General features: G+C 35.5%; 2 protein-coding genes and 3 non-coding genes across 6 annotated transcripts; 3 read left to right on the top strand and 2 right to left on the bottom strand.

The window, feature by feature from the left end:
- Positions 1–1,695: 1,695 nt before the first annotated feature.
- LOC111801855 (T-complex protein 1 subunit delta) lies at positions 1,696–3,702 on the bottom strand. Its single transcript, XM_023686048.2, has one exon. It carries the CDS (start codon positions 3,511–3,513, stop codon positions 1,912–1,914), a length of 1,602 nt encoding a protein of 533 aa, XP_023541816.1. The 5' UTR covers positions 3,514–3,702; the 3' UTR covers positions 1,696–1,911.
- An 861-nt stretch (positions 3,703–4,563) lies between these two features.
- LOC111801903 (uncharacterized) lies at positions 4,564–13,453 on the bottom strand. Of its 2 annotated transcripts, none has more exons than XM_023686129.2 (20): positions 13,319–13,453; positions 13,082–13,123; positions 12,883–12,951; positions 12,747–12,791; positions 12,113–12,169; positions 11,847–11,963; positions 11,435–11,546; positions 11,180–11,225; positions 10,878–10,949; positions 10,060–10,122; positions 9,794–9,948; positions 9,654–9,718; positions 8,993–9,143; positions 8,369–8,474; positions 8,124–8,259; positions 7,007–7,071; positions 6,713–6,877; positions 6,121–6,193; positions 5,954–6,024; positions 4,564–4,783 (listed from the first exon to the last, which is right to left on the bottom strand). In XM_023686129.2, exons 1-19 carry the CDS (start codon positions 13,320–13,322, stop codon positions 5,972–5,974), a joined length of 1,596 nt encoding a protein of 531 aa, XP_023541897.2. In that variant the 5' UTR covers positions 13,323–13,453; the 3' UTR covers positions 4,564–4,783; positions 5,954–5,971. The 2 variants fall into 2 exon arrangements, with proteins under 2 accessions (XP_023541897.2, XP_023541896.2); XM_023686128.2 differs by lacking the exon at positions 4,564–4,783 and adding an exon at positions 5,053–5,334.
- Positions 13,454–14,789: 1,336 nt separating this feature from the next.
- TRNAY-GUA (transfer RNA tyrosine (anticodon GUA)) lies at positions 14,790–14,882 on the top strand. The gene is made up of 2 exons: positions 14,790–14,826; positions 14,847–14,882. It is a non-coding gene; the product is annotated as a tRNA-Tyr (tRNA).
- Positions 14,883–15,201: 319 nt separating this feature from the next.
- On the top strand, positions 15,202–15,293 carry TRNAY-GUA (transfer RNA tyrosine (anticodon GUA)). Its single transcript is given in 2 exon segments — positions 15,202–15,238; positions 15,258–15,293. It is a non-coding gene; the product is annotated as a tRNA-Tyr (tRNA).
- Positions 15,294–15,409: 116 nt separating this feature from the next.
- TRNAY-GUA (transfer RNA tyrosine (anticodon GUA)) lies at positions 15,410–15,501 on the top strand. The gene is given in 2 exon segments: positions 15,410–15,446; positions 15,466–15,501. It is a non-coding gene; the product is annotated as a tRNA-Tyr (tRNA).
- Positions 15,502–17,836: the final 2,335 nt, after the last annotated feature.

The following is a 17,836-nucleotide window of genomic DNA, read 5'->3' as shown; positions in this document are numbered from 1 at the left end:
CTTAAGCAAGGGTCCCAGGCTAATGGTTCTTGGGGGGAAATAAAGGCTTTGAATTTTCTTGTTCCATTCTAGTCAGTAGAAATTCTAAGGGCCATATGTTCGCTAGAGGAGTTAGAGAAGGACACTAGTCCTAGAAGAACCTTAAGAGTGTTTGGCAGACAAGATTAACACAAATATAAAGATTTGATTCGACTGCATGAACTTGGGGTTGCAAGGTTGGTTCCTATCCTTTTCATTCTTCAAGAACACTACACTCTGGAGGCAATCCCAATTTCAGTTCTTGTTAATCCCAGCAAGAATTTGGTAAAAGAGTGCATCTTACAATGGTTCAAGCTATGTTAACCAACCTTCCCGCTTTCTCTCTGTTTTCTCTAAACCCCTACTGTGGTGTCATCTAGAAATGACAAAATCATAGGGAATTTCTATCGAGTAGGGTACGAATCGTGATGCGAGCAGTCACAAAGTAAACTGAAAACTGAGAAGTAGTTAGTCTTCTCATCGTTAACGAACAAGAGGGCCAAAATTGTTAACCTGCAGATCTAATGATCGATGAGATATGCTACTCAGTTATATACCCAAAATGATTTGGATAAGAAAGGATGGTTTCCAAGGGTCTGCAACCTCCCAGCTGGGGAAGTTCTTAGCTTATCATTTCCAAGTAGGATTTGCTCTTCCTTAGGCTTTTAAGGATCAAACCATGGACAGGTCCAATGTTCTGAGTGAATAGGCGACAAGAGTAATGGCCCCTCGAACAAAGGAGGATTCTCCATCTCTATCTCTTTCTCTTTCTAGCTAGAATTCAGAGGAATCTCACTAACTTCTTAATCCTAAATGCTTCCTCTACCAGACCACATTCAGAAAATTTTAGGAACAGACAACGTACTAGACACAATCCTTATTTTCTCCTCTCTTGTGGCCACGATAGTATGGACAAGTCTATTTAATACTCTGGATTTCTACACCACGTTTCCTAAAGCAAGAAAGAATCTTTTGCCCAAAGCCTACGTGGCGACAGATTCAAAGATGGGGCAAATTTATGGACATTGGCAGGATGTTGTTAAGCAAACATTTAGGAAATCTGGCTAAAAAGAAGTTGCATTTTTAGTACTGAGGAAAGAAACTCACAACAATGCCTTTGTAAGTACTCCTAAGCTATAATGTATACTAATTGGAGATCTTTTATCCTAACTCTTACAATCCTTATGGATACTCTCTAGTGAATTTCATATCTATCAATGAAATTGTCTCTTATCACCAGAAATATTTTACAGAAATCCAATTTGCAGTTAGTAATCCACAGAAATCTCTTACACTCGGCCAAAAATTGGGTTACTAGGGTGGACCTTTAGAGCTCAATCGGCAAGTACGAAGTTCAGAAGAAGAAGATAGTACACTAACTAGAACTCCACGAAAAGTTTAAAAAAATTATGAGAATGGCAAGCTCCAAGAATGAGATGAGTTCTACAACAATAGTCTGGGAAAGACCAATTCTACAGGAAGAATCATTGTAGCAATATTAACGATCAGTTTGACATATAAAATATAGGAAGAAAAAATAACAAGTCCAAGAGAAACCTCTACTAACAGTCTACAAGCAGAATCAGCTAATTTGAAAATCCCAAGATGTGCCAACAGAGAAAAGTAGAATCACAGAACAGCTCAAGTAATTGATGATGTTTGAAGACTACACATAAGTGAAAAAACTAGAAAAGATAAATATAGAATGTATTCACCAATATAATGGTCCATAAAATTCTTATAGGAAAAAAGACATAACAATCAACTATAGGCAAGTTGCACGAAAGAACACATGAAAATTCTTGTAGCCATACCAAAACAGAACTCTAGATTCTAATTGCAAACAGAAATGGAAATACAACAAACCAGCATTTTTCTCTCAAAGCCCACACTCTACCTCACTGTGACAATGTCATCAATCTTCATAATCATTCGAACACATTCTGTTGCTAGAGTGATTGCACTTGTACTTACAAGTAGTGGCTGAACCACATTCTCCTCCAAGATGTTTGTGATCTGCCCCTTCCTTACATTGATTCCAGTATTGATCTCACCCTGAGCATGGCGATTCCTCAGTTCTGTAACAATTGTGATCGGATTCAACCCAGCATTTTCAGCCAATGTATATGGGATAACTTCAAGAGCCTCTGCAAAGGAACGAACACAGTAACCCTCCATTCCATGCAACACTTTTGCCCAGGCACCCAGCTGCCTGGACAGCTCAATCTCTGGTGCACCACCACCTGCAATCAAAAACCTTTTATTTACTAAACACCTAACAACACAAAGGGCATCATGCAAGCTCCGCTCAGCCTCGTCAAGCACTAGTTGGTTTGATCCTCGAACAAGTACAGTAGCTGTCCGTCCCATATCCTTAATGCCCGTAATCTTAACAATCTTCCCGTCACCCATTGAAGCCTCCTCAACGAGATCTGCATACCCCAACTTCTCAGCGCGGAAATGTTCAATATTGGCAATTGGCAGACAATTGAGAGTCTTTGTAATGAATTCAATGTCATCGCGCTCAACATCCTTAATCACCAAAATCTTAGCTTTGGCAAGGTAATGTAGTGACAAATCTGTCACTGCATCTCTCAAGATACTCTTCTGAATCAACAAGACATTACAACCAGTGGCCTTAATCTTCTTAATCATACCCAAAATGTAATTTCTCTCCTCTTTCAATATCCTATCCATCTGGGTATAGTCGGAAACGATAATACTCTGCTCAATGTCAGTCTTAGGTGGTGAAATCTGGAATTGAATTACTGCAATCTTCGCATTTTCTATTCTAGTCGGTCCCCCAGCCGCATGACTTACCTTCTTGTCAAACACCAAACCCTTCACAAGCACAGTGTCATCCACGGTCCCGCCCAACTTCTTCACAATCTTAATATCCCTCAAATCTACCAAATCAGGCTTAGCAGGATCAACAACCGAGAGCACCGAATCGACTGCAAGCGGCGCAAGCAGTGTCGAGTACTGACTAACAACCTTACTATTTAGCGATGTACTAGCCGATTTAATCAACGACTCTCTATCCGATAGCTCAACTGGGACAGCCATTGCTGTCAACACATCAACAGCCTTAATGGCAGTCTTGTGGAGGGAATCGGAGATTACAGTGGGGTGAATCCCATGGGACAAAAGAGAAAGACACTGTTTAAGAAGAGAACCTGCAATGACGACAACAGTGGTCGTACCATCTCCAGCAGCAGAGTCCTGCGACTTCGACAGCTCGACGAGCATTTTAGCGGCAGGTTGAAGAACCTCCATTTTGTTGAGAATGGTCGCCCCGTCATTAGTAATGATAACCTCACCGGAAGCCGTGGAGATCATCTTGTCCATGCCCTTGGGCCCAAGACTAGTACGAACAGCATCAGCAATGGCTCGAGCTGCTACGATATTGGCCTGGCGAATATCCTCCTTGCGCTTGTTATCAACGTAAGACTCAGTTTTGGAGGATCGGGGCTGAGGTACAGCGGGAGCCGCCATAGATGAGGAAGTTAGAGATCAAAGGATCCGCCAACAGTAAGAGAGAGGATTGGAATAAAGTGATGAAAATCGAGTGCGAAAAGAAAAAAAATGTTTAAAATGGCGACGAGACAAACCCTAGAGACCACCGTGAGAGAAGTGAGGGCGGAAGTGGGAGGACAGGAGATTTCGAGAGAATGCCAAATGACCAAAATGGTCTCGGAAGAATAACTACTTTTCTTAAGGCTAAATTTATTAAAAAATAATAATAATAATAATAACTAAAAATAGTTTTAATTCTATTCTTGGTATTTCACAAATGTCTCACCTATCTAACTTTCAACAAAATAAAAATATAATTTCAATTTAATTTTAAAATCTATTTTATATAATAGTTATTTTCTTAATTACGATCTTCCAATTTATATTTTATTATATAAAATTAAATAATTGTTCTTTTAATTAAAATCTCTTTTTAAGTTTTTAATAAAATTATAATTTAATTTTTGTTGGTAGATTAGAGCGATGAAGATGTAAAATCTATGACCTCCGAGGAATATGACTTCCAAGGAAATCTCTTCCCGAGGAATATGACTTCCAAGGAAATCTCTTCCCGAGGAATATGACTTCCAAGGAAATCTCTTCCCACTCCATCCCATTATTCATTTAAACAGGCCAGAGGAACCACACCAATCCATCCCGAATTTGGTGGTTAAACTCTACTGCAGTGATGATACTGTAGGGGAAGTCCTGCGGAAAAATAGCTCGACGCCAAGATGATAAAAAGCTCAACACCTCTAATTCTTATTACTTTTCAATATTCAATATGGAAAAAAAAAATGAAAAGGTCGTCTTATTCAAAACCCCTTCTCTCCCGTCTTATTCAAAACCTCTCCTCTCCCTTCACACCTCGGAACGCACCGTTCTTATAAAGAGAGGCGCTTTCACATCTTCTTAACCCGAAATGGAGAGGCGCTTTCACATCTTCTTAACCCGAAATGGCAAATGGCTGAGGTGAGGAAAGGTTTTTTTTTTTTTTTTTACAATTCCACCCATTAGACAACATCTCCATTTGCATTCAAAATATTTATTTATTTTTCCTCAAAATGATATATATTAATTAAAAAGGCCAAGATATTAAGTATTTTAGGTTACAAAATATTGTTGGCATTTACATTCTGAACAACAAATTCAACGTCTTTGAAGATTCAAATAAAGCCAATCAGCAAATATCAAGACACAAGTGCAAATATCAAGACACAAGTACTCTAGCCACCTCGATGAACATAACCTGAAAGGCCCACCAATTGATTCAAGATTCAAATCATTTTAGGATAACAAAATATGAAATCTACTAAACAAAATAACATGTACTTCTTGTATCCATTTCAACTCTTCACCGTTTCCTTTGATTTTCCTATCAGAAAATACTAAGAAACAATTAAGTTAACAAACTCAAGCTTCATCTTCATGTTCATTAGCACCTTGATGCTAGTACACACCAAAATCTCCAGACCACCATGGATACCCAAGAAATTCATTCAATTACGGGAAAAGAAGGAACACATAAAAAGTTGGACATGTGGATTGGATTAACTAAAGAAAACGCTGCCGTATATTCCAAGATAGAGAAGCAGATCAAACTTTACACCCATATATCAAACAAAAACAATTGTGTATAAGGCTAGTATCCAAAAAAGATGGAACTCATCGATGTTTTTAGTTTCTTTTGGCATAGACAATAGCACGATTGGGAATTGACTCCATAGAAAAACAGCTTCGAGCATACAGGCCTTCTTCATGCGGAAGCTCTTATCAAATTCACCATTAAGTTTCCCTAGTCTGACACATTTCAAAATTTACAATAAATAAATTGAATATACTTTCTATAAATAAATGTATTAGCGAGTGTCGAGATCGACACCTGACTAAACTCACAGGACAGCTATCCGACATCACTACACTTGTTCAAACTTAGGATACTAAAATTTTGGAGGTGAGCCACCATGGAATCCTTTTTCCCTAAAAGTTCTATGATCCTGCTTTTCACAATTTTAATGACTTCAAAGGTGAAAGTATAATCTCACTTTACAAACGACTAAAAAAACGAATCATCGTTTGAGCCCACGGACTGAAATGTGGATTGAAAGCCATCTGAATACATTTAAGTTTGACCACTAAGAACTTGTGATGATTGTCGAGTTTTTTTTCCCCTGAACTTTCAGCCGTGTAAAAAAGGTACCATGCACGAATTCTCTCCTAAATGATATTATTCTTGTTTCTAATCCTAAAGAAGGGAGTTCATCGATTGAGTTTAGTCAATTTTTTCAAAACATACCGGACATTAGAAACTAACTCCATCGACCTCCAGATATAATTCGACCATCAACTAACTTATCTAGCATAGAATTACAAATAATAAAGGAAATCAAATTTCATGAAACGTTAATACTCAACCAACCTCGCAGATCAAAATTGTTTAATTGGTTGCAGCCGGAATATCAGTGACCTTTCCTACGGCAACTGTCTTCCCTACAAACACAAATACAATAGATATAACTAAAGATTGTGATGATAAAAATTAGCCTAGATGAACTCATAAAGGTAGACAAACTTGTAATTTATCACCTTCAGTCCGAAGTGTAAATCTTCCAAGCTGAGGAAAATCAGAGAACTTCTCAACGCAGATCAAGTTATTGACCTGCAAAGTACATAAACAAATGCCAATAATTATCTACGGTAACTTATTAACAAGTTCCACACTAACTAATCAATACACTGTTCAGCAAGAACAACAGGAGCACGCCTTGTTCCTTCTCAAGGCATTCAACCGCAGAGTTTTAGAGAAACTAATAGAAAATGAGATTGTTTGATATCAGAAAGGAAGCTCAGATGAACCTATTATATTTATTTGTTATTGCGTTCACTAACTAATGAACCTCTTCGCCAATCCAGCGACTTTATAGCCTTTGCATCCTAAAAAGATTTTCCAAGCTGAAAAAGATCTCTACCGTTTCATTTGGGTTTACATTATCTATTTTTAAAAAAAGCATTACCATTTCTATTAAAAATATTTCATGGAAAACATTTTCGAAATTCCAGAATAACTTATTGAGGCACAGTTTTGTCAAGAACAAGATGACATACAAAATATTTTAGTCAGGCTAGGACAAGATATTCTGTCTTTATGTATATAAAAATGCTGGGTAAGAAATTGAACCTGGATGCGGCACAAAATAACTGCACCATTTTTTACAAAGAGAACTTTCTTTTTCATAGGTTTCCTAGTCTTCGGATCAATCTGATGTAGCAGCTCTATGATCTCACATTCTTCAACAACAGCATGAATGTGAAGTACGGCCTTATATCCAGCGGTAAATATTGCCTAAAAGAAGTAGTATGACTTAGTTTAAAACTTTCCGTCACTACAGCGGAAAAAAGACTTGAGGAGTTCAAATCATAAGCTCCAGGAAGACACAGAAGGCTAAATAACAAATTTAAAATGATCACTCACATTATCCAGCAGCTCAAGAATCTGCAACTGCGCAACAAACTCAGAAACAGCGGCTATTGGTTTTGCTGCAATTTTTTTGGGGAAGGGGAGCAATTAGTGGAAAAAATAGGTAACAAAATATTGTAGAGGATTGTCAAGTTCACAACAATGGAATAGAAAAGACAATAAATAGTAATCAACAACCACGTAGGAGGATCAAAGTTAATGCTGTAGTATAACTGGATATCTGTAAAGACTGGGTACTAAATTTTAGGATTTGCATGTCTATCACCAGCATGAAACGCACGAGTAGAACGACAGCTTTTGAAATATTTTTTTTGAGAAAGGGAAATAAATTTCTTTGATGAATGAAACAAAACGGGGTGTAACCTCCAACATCAAAATGTTGATTACAGAAGAACAATAGGAAACCAAAGACAAGAAGCTTGAAAGGAAAAATAGGAGACATCAATTACAAGATATGTTTCTAGTGCTCATGGTCAAGACTGCAACTATTTGTTTAAAATGTGAGTATACTGGCGGCAGGACTAGAACCCTTCCCTAGGCGGAAATGAGATATCTAATTATAACCTGTCGGCTTCACCCATTATTGGATTCTTCAATATCATTTTAATATCTTAAACCAGTGCTTCCTTTCTCTTTTATTAAAATCATGCCTGGTGTAAATTTTTTAAGAGTATGTCTTGGTGTAAATTTCTTAAGAGTATGTCATAGGCCAATGTTGAGATCAGTTTATAATTGGAATGGCTTTATAAATGGGTGTTAAGTTTAACTAAAAGAGTAGTAAACTGAACTGAAAATAGCAACTATACACCATCAAGCTCAATTTCTTAAGAATAGCAAATTGCCTGAAGCGTTAGAATAGTTCAAAACTCATTTTTGATGAACGTAATAGAGAGTCAAATGTACCCAAGAATATCCTGACACTTTAGGATGTTTATGTCGTACACATCAAGGTGGGATAACTAATTTGCGTTACATATAAATTACACTTAATTTTTCATGATTGATCATCATAAATCTTGATTTTAAAGGTGGGAAAAAGAATCAATCATCATACACCTCAACCATGTATGCCTAAACGACAAAGAAATATTGGGAAAAGGCAGAACCATACCAACGCTTGATAGTACAAACCCAGACGTTATTTCTTCTTCTTCAATTCCAGTTATTCTAACACGAAGATTTTCGCCAGGTCCTGCCCACTTAACTTTATTTTCATCACACATAACAGCAGCAACTTTCACCTGAGTCTGTGCATGCATTAAAATCCTCAATCCCCATAGTAAGACAAAAAGCAGCAAATTGAAGAAACACTGCAGAAAAAGTGAAAACTAAATATCTAAGTTTTGTAGAAAGTACCTTATTTGGCATTACCCATAAGGAATCACCCTCACGCACGGTGCCAGATTCAACTTTACCCATGACAGTCGTTCCCATGTCCTTGAATTTGTCGATGATGGGCATCCTACAAGTTGAGTGTCAATTATATGCATTAACCAATCAGAACAACACCCATAGAACGTGGTAGCAATGTGGCAACTTCTCATTTACATTTTATGACTCATTTACTCCATTTATTCAAATCCCGGGATCAACATGATGAATTGAAAGTCCAAAGTTGAATTGAGTAAATGAGTTCGTGGGGTTTTTATGAAATCAAGCTCTCATTAGAAGAAATGAAAGAGCAAGGAGCATATAAAAAGAAAGTCCCGCAAAAGTAGCCAAAATAGAACAAAAAATGGGTTCCAATGGGGGCTTCAATCTGACAGAATAAGACCTAAAGAAAAATAACAAAAATCATTATCCATCAAAGCTCAAAAAGAGAGCTGAAATCTTTCAAAGCACTAAACCAACTCTGAATTGAGTATACCTGAAAATATTAACTAATTACACGAAAAGTGAAATAGAGTAGACACTGCATCAAGTAAATAGAGTAGGAACGAATCTGCAGCAATAATTTTAGAGAAAGGCGGATGCATTCACCTAAATGGATCTTTTGGATTTCTTGGTGGACCTTCAATCGTATCAAGGATTTCAAACAAGCACGGACCATTCCACCACGGACATACTTTCTTATCCACTCTTGCTTTCATGTTAATACCATGAAGACCAGATATAGGTAAAAATTGGACATCTGCAAATAGAAACAATTATGGAACCTGGTAGCTAATCTATATTTCATATTTCCCAATTCAACATTGACGAATAAGAAAAGGAACGAGGAGTCCATGTACGTCAACAACTTCAAACCACGTCCACAAATTTAAATGCAGCCAGAAATAAGCGAAGTGTGTGACTTTTCCATCCAGTAAAAGTTAAAGTTATGAACTTCGTTAGCTATAATCATGAAAGCACACAAGTAATACATGGAGACACAATATACATGCTTCCCAGTTTTCTAATAACCACAAAAACATTAATTACCAAAATCATGTTTTTCACCTTCCAATCTAACTCGATCAGTGACTAAAAAAAATTTAAATTTGATTTTTAAAAAAGAAAAATAAGAAAACACCAAAACAAACCCAAAAGATATCCAATATAGAATCATGACCTCAAAAAAAATTGAAAGATAAATATTAATTGAGAAAGTTACTAAGAGAAAACAAAAAATAAATAAAAAGCCAATAACAGACAGAATTACCTTTCTTTACATTGTAACCAGATGACTTTAAGAAGGGTGCCATCTTAGACTCTATCTCCTCATACCTGAAGACAGCTCCCAACAAAGTAAGTGATTAAACCAGATGACGGGGGGGGGTTGGGAAAGGAGGTTAAAAACACCTTTCTTTGGACCATTTGACTGTGGGCTCATCCATCTTATTCACTACAACGAGAAGCTTCGCAACACCCAATGTTTTTGCCAGCAAAACATGCTCACGAGTTTGTCCACCTCTCTCATATCCAGTTTCAAACTCTCCTTTCCTAGCAGAAATTACCTTCAAACATAGAAATGCAAAGTAAATGAGACACGCAGAGAGATAAACACACAGAGAAAGCAAAGTGACCCAAATGCCTAGGCGCAGAAAATGGGAGGTGTAATAACTCACCAGAACCCCTATATCAGCTTGAGATGCCCCACTGATCATATTTGGGACATAACTTTTGTGACCCTGAATCAGGACAGGAGAAAAGCATGAAAAAGCTCCCACCACCGTAAATTACACAGATTATGTAATTAAGCATGTGGAAGAATATTAAAGGCAAAGAGATGATAGAATGGGAATGAAAGCATGTATGGCATGCCTTTGAGCAGTAATTACTAGTTTTCATGAGTCTCAAAACTGCTCAAGACAATGCAATTCACGAAACAGTCATCTTCTAGGGTTGGAAAAGGTAAGAATTCATCACTAATCCTTCTAAGAAATGTCAGAGAAACAATGAATCTAGAGAATGGCGCAACATAACTATGAGATCTTTTACATCCTATATTCTGTGGCAACAAGAAAAAAAATGTGTCCAGGAAGGCATTGGTATTTTCATGGGTCAAAAGAGGAACATTAATCATAGAGGAAAACAAAATGTATTGAGTTGTTCACACCCAATCTGAACACTAATCAAAAGTTGAACATGATGAGACAGCTAATTTGACCATTTCTGAGAGTTGTTGAAAACCTTTTTCAATTAAATTATTTTTACTATAAAACCAACTGTCATCTGAGGCTAATCCCTAGCATCAAACTGACACATAAAAACCATGAAGATAGTAAGGCTGAGGGCAAATGAGTGAAGAAATAGGCAAAATCATCCATTTAGCATTCACTTCATGCATCTACCCGATCAACGCATTAAGCATTCTAGCGCACAAAATTATGGTTCTAGTGACTTATACAAGCATTATTGAAACTATATCAATACAACTACTCACTGGAGCATCCAAAATTGTAAACCTTGTGGTCTCAGTTTCAAAATGTGCTCTTCCCACTTCAACAGTTTTCCCCTACAATCAACAAAATAAAATTAATTTGTGATATACTAACATGAAAATTTCTGGCCATCAGTATTCATCATAAAACTTATAAAAGAAAATAAAATATTGATATTCGGTCATGAGAGATATAATTAAGGAAGAACATGTGGAACCCATTACATACTTTAGAACCCAGTAGTACAAATTTATTCATCATTATGACTCAACAAAGAAAAAGTTCAATGAAATGAAAATCATACCTTGACTCTCTCCTCTTCATTTGTGTCCATGATATATGCCATATACCTAGCAAATAATATTTTAGATAACTAGAAATAAGTGTAGGTCCATTAGCCTTTTGCAAATTCCAAGGAAAATTGATTCCCTAAAAAATTGACGCCTGAACATGCATGATTCAGCGACGAGCCAACTTATAATTAAATTGAAGAATTAATTAGAAAAACGATATTTGTCTACATCAATACAGTCGGTCAAAATCAGGATGTAAATCTTACCAGCTTTCTCTGCTTTTATCCTTTGCTTCTTTTTCGTACTTTTGGATCGTACGCTCGTCAACCTGATTGCTAAGGAAAAGTATCTGACCACCAATTGTAGACTTACCAGCATCTGCCAAATTTTATTTAAATAACTACTTAACGTGAACCAGAGGAAAATTAACCATATAATATAATGACAAAGACAAAGTATTGAAAGGAGGTCTTCTAAGTATAAACAGAACACAAACAAAGTGATAAGCAAACTAAATTTCATAAGCATCTAGAACACAAAGAACTTCAAAAGTAAATGGGCCTAATCAAGCTAAACTCTGACCAGCGACCAAATGAATAAAGATAAACCCAATTTTCTAGACATTCACAATGTAACATATGCTAATACATTCAAGCCAGCCAAATAGTTTATACTTACCAACATGACCAATGAACACAACATTCAAGTGTCTTTTGCGATCCGTTTCCAAATCCCCTTCATCCTCATTTACAGTTGAAGAAACTTCCTTCTCCTTTGCAGATATGCTCTCCTCCACTGTAAAAGGAACCTAATGCTCAGTCACTCAATACGGGAACTATAAATTGAAGTGCTTAAACGAACATGGCTCACTAGCAATTAAGTAAATAGTCTTAAACCATGAAACACGGCATTGAAGTTCAAATAGAAAGACCATTCGCCATCACCTTGTTCTTCAACATGGATATCTTGGGCCGATTGAGGATGGTCCTCTGTCCTCCACTCTACAATTATCACAAAAACCTCAAAAATGCTGTTTGTGATTCACTTATCACAAAAGATATTTGAAAGCAGCATAGTTACACGCATCAGCAAACAGTCTATCAGACATAAAAACAAGAATCTAGAAATTCAAGCATGTCCATGCAAGAATTACGAGATCAAAAAATTAATAAATATTCATATACTGGAAACAACACCCAAGGCTAATAAATTAAATGCATATGAAATAGTCTGCAACTTCATACATAGGACAAGCTAAAATGAATCAGTAAGTGTTCTTTAAAGTTAAAAAACATTTAAAAATGAAATAATAGAAAAACCCTTACATGATCTACACAAAAAAAACATGTATATGATTCAGTCACATTTCCGTTGGACAAAGAAAAACATAGCACATTTAAATAATAATTAAATATTTACTTTCTATTCGTAATTTTTAGATTCAATATTGGCAACATCACCTCGTACATCACTCCTCCTTGACTGGAAACTAAAAATTATTTTTTAATTTAATGCCAAACAATAATGATATTTTAAACGCACGTTAAAAACATTACAACGACAAGTAAATGGACCGACCTTCTTCCATTTTATCGGACTTCTCAATATCTTCTGTCTTTGCATCTGGATTAGGAACTCCGTTACTATCTTCGGTAAATTATAGAAAAAGGCAGAGCCAAAGATAAAGTATAATGACTTCAGTAAATTGACCAACCTTCTTCAACATTGTCGGATTTCACAATATTTTCCATCTTTTCATCTGGTTTAGGAACACCATTAACATCTTCGGTAGAGCTCAAACCAAGGCACAGTCAGAGAGAGAATTCAAAATCAGGTAACAGCAAATCGCGGAAAGTCATGTATAGGAATAATTTAAAATGATGGAGAACAATAGTATGTAGAATTTACTGTACCTGGTGAATCAAGTTCTAATGCACGAATATCCTCCTCGATATCTATCGAATTCAGAAATGCAAAGTTATAATCTATAAATCTCACAAGTTACATAATGATCTAACACAAAATCATTTTATCAACAAATTCATCAAGAAGGCATATTCCATAGTTTGGCTCCATAAATTGATTTTACAATCAGAATCAGAAAAAAAATAAGTACGAGAAGTACAACTTCAGGAGATTGATGTTCATACCCATGGAAATGACGCCGTAAGTTGCGAAGAAGAAACTCTAGGGTTCGAGCAGCAGGAAAGCTTCGCGAGGTGGAGACGAAGCTGGCAATGGGCTTACCTTACAGATGCTTATATGTGATTAAATCTCATGTTCAACCCGGTTTATCCGAACCGATGTTTTATTTTATGTTTTTTCTTTTAAAATTACAGCGTGTACATGTTTTTTTTTTTTTTTTTTAATTAAATTTATTTAATTTTAGGATGTTATAAATTAAAATTAATTTTCATAATTAACTTAACATCCAAGCTCAAAGCCAAACGATTCTTTTAAGTTCCATAAGCTTATACCTTAAATAATACATTTAAACCACATACCTAATTTACGCGTCTTTTAAACAACGTTACCTATTAGATGGACGGTAAGAAAAAAAATAAACATTTGAGTACAACAGAATCATTACTATGTTTGACAATTTTTTCATTTCTGTCATTATCTGTGCTTGAAGTCCGATCTAACAATCCGCGAGAATTCATAGATTGTTTTCTAGTAGTAGGTCTGCATCTATTTTTAAGTACGAGTCTCAAAATTACTTTTACAAGTATTTGTTAGTGATCGTTGTATTGTAAAAAGCTGTATTTTTTTTATCTTCAATATTCACATAAATACATAGAGATCCATTAAAAATAAGTTATAGACAGAATTTAGAAGTCAAGAGTACGACCATTTAAGTCAGTAAATTTGAATCTATAATTTTTAAAATAAAAATTTAATTTTAATTTAGATATATTTTAAGGTTTTTTTTTTTTTTTTTGTGTGGATTTATTGGATAAAAATATACATTTTTTTTTTTTTTTTTGTCAATCCCATTTTTTATTGCTTTATTTATGCAACCATTCATCCCAAAGTTGGGTCACAAAAACTGTCATGGGCCTGAAGCCCAGGCCCAAACCCATCTCATGAATCAAACAAGCCCACAACCATGTCAGATGAACGGTCGAACACCCACATCCAGGCCCAAGTTTAACTCCCGACATTTCCAGAGGCCCAACTTGTGTCACAAAGAAGGGTAAATTGGGAATATGAATATACACGTGTCAACAAATTTATTTGAATACATTTAATCTGTTTTGAGAACTTTTTAATCTCCGTTTTACTATTTGAGCTCTTAATTTGATGAAATTAAATGATAAACTTGAATATATATGTGACAATTTAATATCATAAATTGAATACTTAAAATTAAGAAAGGATGCATACCAAATTTACAATCAAAGTAATTTCAAAGTAATTTCAGATAATCGCACTGTAGTTGGAAAATTCCAAATAGCCATCTTTAGGTCGCTGCTTTGAAGCCGTTAGGTCGGACTCTCCTTATTTACTTATTGTAATATACATGCTTTAATACATTTTAAAATTTATACTCGTATATTAAAAATTACTAAAACTTTATGTCAATAAACTTTACACGTTTTGATAATAATGGGTCAATGGCCGACCTTAGCTCAGATGGTAGAGCGGAGGACTGTAGTTGGAAAATCCCAAATAGTCATCCTTAGGTCGTTGGTTTGAATCCGGCAGGTCGGAATCTCCTTAATTTATATGCTTTAATATATTTTAATATTTATATTCATATATTAAAATTTACTAAAAAATTATGTCAATAAACTTTACCCATTTTGATAATAATGGGTCAATGGCCGACCTTAACTTATATGGTAGAACACTGTAGTTGGAAAATTACAAATAGTCATCCTTAGGTCACTGGTTCGAATCCGATAGGTCGGACTCTCCTTATTTTATTTTACATGCTTTAATACATTTCAATATTTACACTTATATATTAAAATTTACTAAATAATTATGTCAATAAACTTTTCGCATTTTGATAATAATGGGTCAATGACCGACCTTAGCTCAGATGGTAGAGCGGAGGACTGTAGTTGGAAAAATCAAATAGTCATCCTTAGGTCGCTGGTTCAAATCCGGCAGGTTGGACTCCCTTCGTTTACTTATTGTAATTTACATGCTTTAATACATTTTAATATATATTAAAATGTATTAAAAAATTATGTCAATAAACTTTTCGCATTTTGATAATAATGGGTCAATGACCAACCTTAGCTCAGATGGTAGAGCGGAGGACTGTAGTTGGAAAAACCCAATAGTCATCCTTAGGTCGTTGGTTCGAATCCGGCAGGTTGGAGTCTCTTTGTTTTTACTTATTGTAATTTACATGCTTTAATACATTTTAATATTTATACTCGTATATTAAAATTTACTAAAAAATTATGTCTTAATGGGTGATCTTAGCTCAGATGGTAGAGCGGAAGACTGTAGTTGGAAAAACCCAAATAGTCATCTTTAGCTGGTTTGAGTCTGGAAGGTTGGAATCTCCTTAATATATTTATTCTAATTTATATGCTTTAATACATTTTAATATTTATATTTATATATTAAAATTTACTAAAAAAATTATGTCAATAAACTTTACACATTTTGATAATAATGGATGAATGGCCGACCTTAGCTCAGATGGTAGAGCGGGGTCGCCGGTTCGAATCCGGCAGGTCGGACTCTCCTTATTCACTTCGAAAGTTATATACTTATTTACTTATTTTTGTAAATTGGTAATTTAAAAATAGTTCATGAGGTGAAATTTAGTAATTTAATTATTTACTTTTACTAAAGTAAAAAAGGGGAATAAAAATTAACGAGGCCGACAGTAGACGTGCATCCAGCTCATTTTGTGGAAAGTGTGGGTCATTTATTACGAACTGTACACCCATCGTTCCATCGGTTTGACTGGAAATTCCCACGTGGCGGAAAATTTAGACAAGAGGTAAAGAATGTCAGGTAACGGACTGGTAATATTATCATCTTCGTACACCTTGAGATCTAGCCCTAGATTTGGTGGGCTCGTTCCTCTACACCCGTTACCACAAACCCACTCCCACTCAAACCCAACCACGTCATCACCCTATTTTAAATTTCTCTGTTTTTTTTTATTTATTAAAAAACAATAAAATGTGTAAAATATTAAAAAAAAATTAGGTGAGATTTTATATCTTGCACAATCTTCCAGCAAAAATCCACTGCCCGAGAACACGGAAAGCCGGTGCGAACGACCGCAGAGAATCATCACCCCCGAGAGGGACGAAATTTGGCTCCATGCTCACGTTAAGTCGTGATCGGCGTAGAATAATGGATAAAAAGGGGAGACTGATAACGTGCGCGAATGGGAATGTGGGGCCAGGGAAAAAGACCAGGGGCAGGTGTTGTCAATTCAAATGTCTCTTTTCGGTGTACTCGAAGAGATAATATTTTAAAATAAAAAAAATAAAATAAAAAAAAAAGAAAAAAACAAATTAGGTCAGAAATGGCCATTCATTCATCTCTTCAACTTCGCCAGGTACACGTGGCCACGCGAATCATCTCAGCATTAACACGTCATATCATATCGTCTCACGATATTTTGAGATCTCGAGATTTAAATCTCGGTTCTCGTGTCAATGGTTTTTGATTCCTCCCGTTACACGAAGTTTGACAAATTGTCACGAGCTTTTGTCCGTTGGAAAGATGCCGTGCATTTAATATCGCCTAAAGTACAAAAATCAAAACATTTTCCAAATAAATAAATAATTTATTTTTTAAAATTAAAACATTTTCCTTTTTTTTTTTAATTAATATTTAATCTTTACGACAATAAGGGTCTTGACGTTTTTCCTCGACATAACCACGTTACCTACTTACTTGCTTGACGTGATTCTAAGACTGAAGACTATTCCAACAATTCAACACAAAATCTTTTAGTACATCTTTTATCACTCACGTATTTTCTTGAAAATTTCTCGAAAAAAGAAGGTGCACCTGATCATCTTATTCTCAGGGTCATTCCAAGTCAGACTTGGTCATGAACCATTTATTTATTTTCATTTACCCGAATGTCACGTACCTGCGAGCTTCCATTATTGTTCTTCTATGAATAAGAATCAACGACCCGTATCTTTTGAATTAGATAGAAGAGTCGTAAGCTTAAACGTGCATTCGATTGGATTGATCTCGGGTATGTTTATTTATGGTTTAGATGTATTTAATAAGAATGTCCTTGGGTGAATGTTGTGGGAGGGCAAAGAAGAAAGAAAGAGGTGCATTGAGCATGTGATGTTGGGACTTAAAAAGTGGGAATTTTGTACTTAGAGAAAGCATGGTGATGAACAAGTACATGAGCTTTGTTTGCTAACGAGGAAAGAAGCACAGTGACCCATTATTTGGCCTACACTGTCCAATCTCTTCCACCATATCTCTCAATTTTTGCATTTATTAAGGTTTCTAGCTGTGTTTTTTTCATGTTACAGACATTAAATTTGGTTGTTTTGTTTGATTTAAACAGTCTGGTAAGCTAAGCGTTTTAAATAATGTTTGATAACTATTAATAATTGATCACGACACGTAGGTTTGTTATGCTAAAATTATGTACAATCGACTATCGTGCTTGTAAGTTGATTGATATAAAAATATGTTGTTATCAAGTGTATTAA

The sequence above is a fragment of the Cucurbita pepo genome, chromosome 9 (assembly GCF_057944985.1).
Source record: "Cucurbita pepo subsp. pepo isolate OVF chromosome 9, ASM5794498v1, whole genome shotgun sequence".
Taxonomy (NCBI): Eukaryota; Viridiplantae; Streptophyta; class Magnoliopsida; order Cucurbitales; family Cucurbitaceae; genus Cucurbita; species Cucurbita pepo.
Note: the sequence above shows the minus strand (reverse complement) of the source record. Positions and strands in the feature narration are given on the sequence as shown.

Coding starts and splice junctions, on each gene's coding strand:
- LOC111801855 (XM_023686048.2), bottom strand. CDS start 3,513: ATGGCGGCTCCCGCTGTACCTCAGCCCCGATCCTCCAAAACTGAGTCT.
- LOC111801903 (XM_023686129.2), bottom strand. Junction 11,964..12,112: donor TATCCATGTTGAAGAACAAG/GTGATGGCGAAT, acceptor TTCCTTTTACAG/TGGAGGAGAGCATATCTGCA. Junction 11,226..11,434: donor GATAAAAGCAGAGAAAGCTG/GTAAGATTTACA, acceptor ATTATTTGCTAG/GTATATGGCATATATCATGG.